This window comes from Helianthus annuus, chromosome 6, assembly GCF_002127325.2.
Source record: "Helianthus annuus cultivar XRQ/B chromosome 6, HanXRQr2.0-SUNRISE, whole genome shotgun sequence".
NCBI classification, from domain to species: Eukaryota; Viridiplantae; Streptophyta; class Magnoliopsida; order Asterales; family Asteraceae; genus Helianthus; species Helianthus annuus.
The window spans coordinates 34,125,296-34,128,718 of record NC_035438.2 but is presented as its reverse complement, the minus strand read 5'-3'; the positions used below and the strand labels follow the sequence as shown (position 1 = coordinate 34,128,718).

At 41.8% G+C, this 3,423-nt stretch overlaps 1 protein-coding gene across 1 annotated transcript; it reads left to right on the top strand.

The window, feature by feature from the left end:
* The first annotated feature begins 982 nt into the window (after positions 1-982).
* Positions 983-2,330, top strand: LOC110927851. The gene is made up of 4 exons (XM_022171215.1): positions 983-1,148; positions 1,217-1,639; positions 1,781-2,017; positions 2,140-2,330. Exons 1-4 carry the CDS (start codon positions 983-985, stop codon positions 2,328-2,330), a joined length of 1,017 nt encoding a protein of 338 aa, XP_022026907.1.
* The last annotated feature ends 1,093 nt before the right edge of the window (positions 2,331-3,423 follow it).

Genomic DNA, 3,423 nt, shown 5'->3' with positions numbered 1-3,423 from the left:
TACAAAAACCCACTGGAAGAAGAAAGAAAACGTACATGGTAGGCCGGTGGCCGGAGGGTCAACGGACCCTCCTGACCCCCTGTAGTTCCGCCCCTGATCTCAGCCACTATGGCGCCTGGGTGGTGGCGTCACCCCACACCATTGATTTCAAGGTGGGGCATTATAGGTGGCTCTCTAGCATGTTAATGAGCAGGAAGAAGTGTTTAGGTGGGGCCTACATGCATTTCAACCAATACAATCTTTTTTTTTTAATTTTGTTTAATAGAGTGCTTTATACCATATCATGCAAGTTAAAAGAGGGCGTTATAAAGCCCCCTGGCTGACGTGGATCCTATATGGCGCTAACATGTCCTGATAAAGCCCCTAAGGGATGCATCCCACACCCTCCAACCTTAGTGTTATTTGAATTTTGGAATGAACATGATTTTTGGTCCAAACCACATGTACGAAAATTTAAGTTTACTTTGTTTTTTAATTTGATAATGCTTAAGGTAATACGGAATGCAAGACGATTAATGGGAAACAGACACCAAATGAGAGAAAAAAAATATGAAGCACAAATGGAAATAACGTAATGATCAAGAGCATTTCCCCCTCATGCCCTCCATATCCCAACAAACATGGGGAACGCCCAAGATCTTCCATCAAAAATGTTTGTCGCAAAACCATTCCATATAGGCTTATATATTTATTAGACCAAGGGGTATGGGGGTCGGCTTAGGCCTGGCGAAGGCCGGCGTCGGTCCCCCACACCACCCCCTTGGCTTGTTATGTTAAAAGTGGCGTGGGCAAGACGGGGAAGACGGGACATGATTTTGAATTTGTAGCCGTTGAACGACTATATGTAAATAATAAAAAAAAATCCTTTTTCTATAAAACCATTCCATTTTATACCATTTTTCATCACTTTCTCTTCACTTTCAATTCAAAACACTCTCATTTTTATACCACTATTTTATAAAAAAAAATATTTTCATCCACAATGGCATCTAATCCTTGGTGGTCCTCGGGTTATTCGGACGAAGAGGAGATGATTTTCGCAAACACTGTGGTAAAGGCGGCGCAGATTCTTATGGAGGAGGAAGAGGAAAACGACTCGTCTGAAAGCGTTATTACCAGACGAATACGGGTTAACAGAGACCGCGAAGGTTTGTCGCTAATAAATTTATTATCCTTATTCCTTATTTACTCGTATTTATATATTTTTTTACGACAGGAGCGCACGAGAAATTGGTGAACGATTATTTTTGGGATGCACCCCATTACAACGCCGACATTTTCAGACGAAGGTTCCGAATGAGTCGCCGGTTATTCACACAGATTGCTGATGATTTGGCGGGGGTAGACCCGTTTTTCACGCAACACCCGGATGCTCGGAATTATGAAGGGTTCACCACATTACAAAAGTGTACTGCGGCCATTCGCCATCTGGCGTACGGGACAGTGTTCGACGCTTTGGACGAGTACTTACAGATGTCGGCAAGAACTACGCGGGAATGTTTGTATCGATTTTGCCATAATGTGGTGAAACTGTATAGCAAAAAATATTTGCGGAAACCAAACGTGTATGATGTTCAGCAGTTGTACCAAGCTCATGAAGCACGACACGGGTTTCCGGGAATGCTTGGTAGCATTGATTGTATGCATTGGGCGTGGCATAACTGCCCGACTGCTTGGCGCGGCCAATACACGCGAGGTGATCACGGCCATCCAACCTTAATACTTGAGGCTGTGGCGTCACAAGATTTGTGGATCTGACATTCTTTCTTTGATCTCCCAGGTTCACTCAACGACCTCAATGTGCTATACCAATCGGCGGTCTTTAGCGATGAGGTTAATGGCACCAGTCCGGACACCCGTTTTACAGTTTCTGGGGTTGAGTATAGACGCGGGTATTATCTTGCTGACGGAATATATCCGTCTTGGTCTACAATTGTCAAGACAATTCCATATCCCGAGGACGAAAAACGGAAAAAATTCGCCAAGTGTCAAGAAGCTGCAAGAAAAGACTTCGAACGTTGTTTTGGTGTTTTTAAAAAAAATGGGCCATCATTCAACAACCGGCACGTGCGTTCACACCGAAGAGGTTGTGCCTTTGTATCTATGCTTGCCTTTTGCTCCATAACATGATTATTGAAGACGAAGGTCGGGCGATTTGTGAGTATGATGAGAATGCATCTTACGGGAATATTGTCCCAGTAGAGCCGACGCAACTGGATTTAAACTCGTTCGCGCTAACCAACGACTATACACATGCAAACCTTCAACAGGATTTGGTAGAACATATATGGAACAACGCAAACGACTTGGACGGTGACGAAGACGAGTAGTGTAGTTTTTTTTTTAAAAAAAATTTAGGTTATGTAATTTTTATTTATGTTATGTAATGGATTTTATGTCTTATTTTTAAATTTTGATTTGTTTTTATAAAGTTAAACAAATAAAACAGTAAAACAAATAAAAAACTTAAACAAAATAAAAATTAAACATTAAACAATAAAAGTTAAACAAATAAATTAATTAAACAATAAAAAATATGTGGGGTAGCCCCATCATCCATCCCCCTCAAAAGTGAAAGAGGCTCATCCTTCATGAGCCGGTGATGTGGCGTCTATGTGGCGGCCTATTGTAAGTCCCGAAAGTACGGATCAAACAACGATATCAAACGATCAACAAGGATGGGCGGAATCCAAACTTGATGATCTTCAAGAAATCAAGAACAATAAAGATGAAGATTTGAATAATTTTTGAATTGAATGCTTAAACTTGCATACAAGAATTCTTGTTTAATACAAGTTTCTAAAACCAAACAACCAACCCTAACCCCTAATTTCCATTAACTATTTATAGGGAGGGTTTCCCCCTAAACCCTAGGCCCATTATCCCTAAGCCCACTCTAATACCCACCACCTTCTAGAAGCTTGATCCATTTAGTAACAAACCTACTAATCCATAAACCTATAGGGCCTAACAGTTTCCCCCTAGGTTTACTGGATTAGTTGCTGAATCCGTTTGGAGGACCACCAGGCAACAGAGCCGGATTAGCAAACAGATGATTCTTGATTACGTTCTCGAGCTTCTTTCCAGCTTATCTTTCACCAGATGTCAGCATACCCGCATCACTTTGTAGTTGTTCGATCGCCTGATCTTTGCTTGATATTTGAGTTTGTAAAGATGAGATCTGAACTTCATTCAGGGCAGCGTCTTGTTCCAACACAATCACTCTTCTTTACAGCTTCGCTACATCAACAGCTGTATCATCATCACTGTCTCTTTCTTCAATAAATTTCATCTTGCTGGCAGCGAAACGCATGGCTGCTTCATCATGCTCAGAGAAATCGCGGCACCACTGGAACTTCCTACATTGAACCTGACGCCACTTGAGCTTTCTGGTTGCGAGTGAGTTGTTTCAGGCAGATCGAG

Bases quoted from the DNA above. Each gene is read 5' to 3' on its own strand.
- LOC110927851 (XM_022171215.1), top strand. From the start codon at position 983: ATGGCATCTAATCCTTGGTGGTCCTCGGGTTATTCGGACGAAGAGGAG. The intron at 1,149-1,216 runs GTTTGTCGCTAA...TTTTTACGACAG, and splicing joins GGTTAACAGAGACCGCGAAG to GAGCGCACGAGAAATTGGTG. The intron at 1,640-1,780 runs GTATGCATTGGG...TTGATCTCCCAG, and splicing joins AATGCTTGGTAGCATTGATT to GTTCACTCAACGACCTCAAT.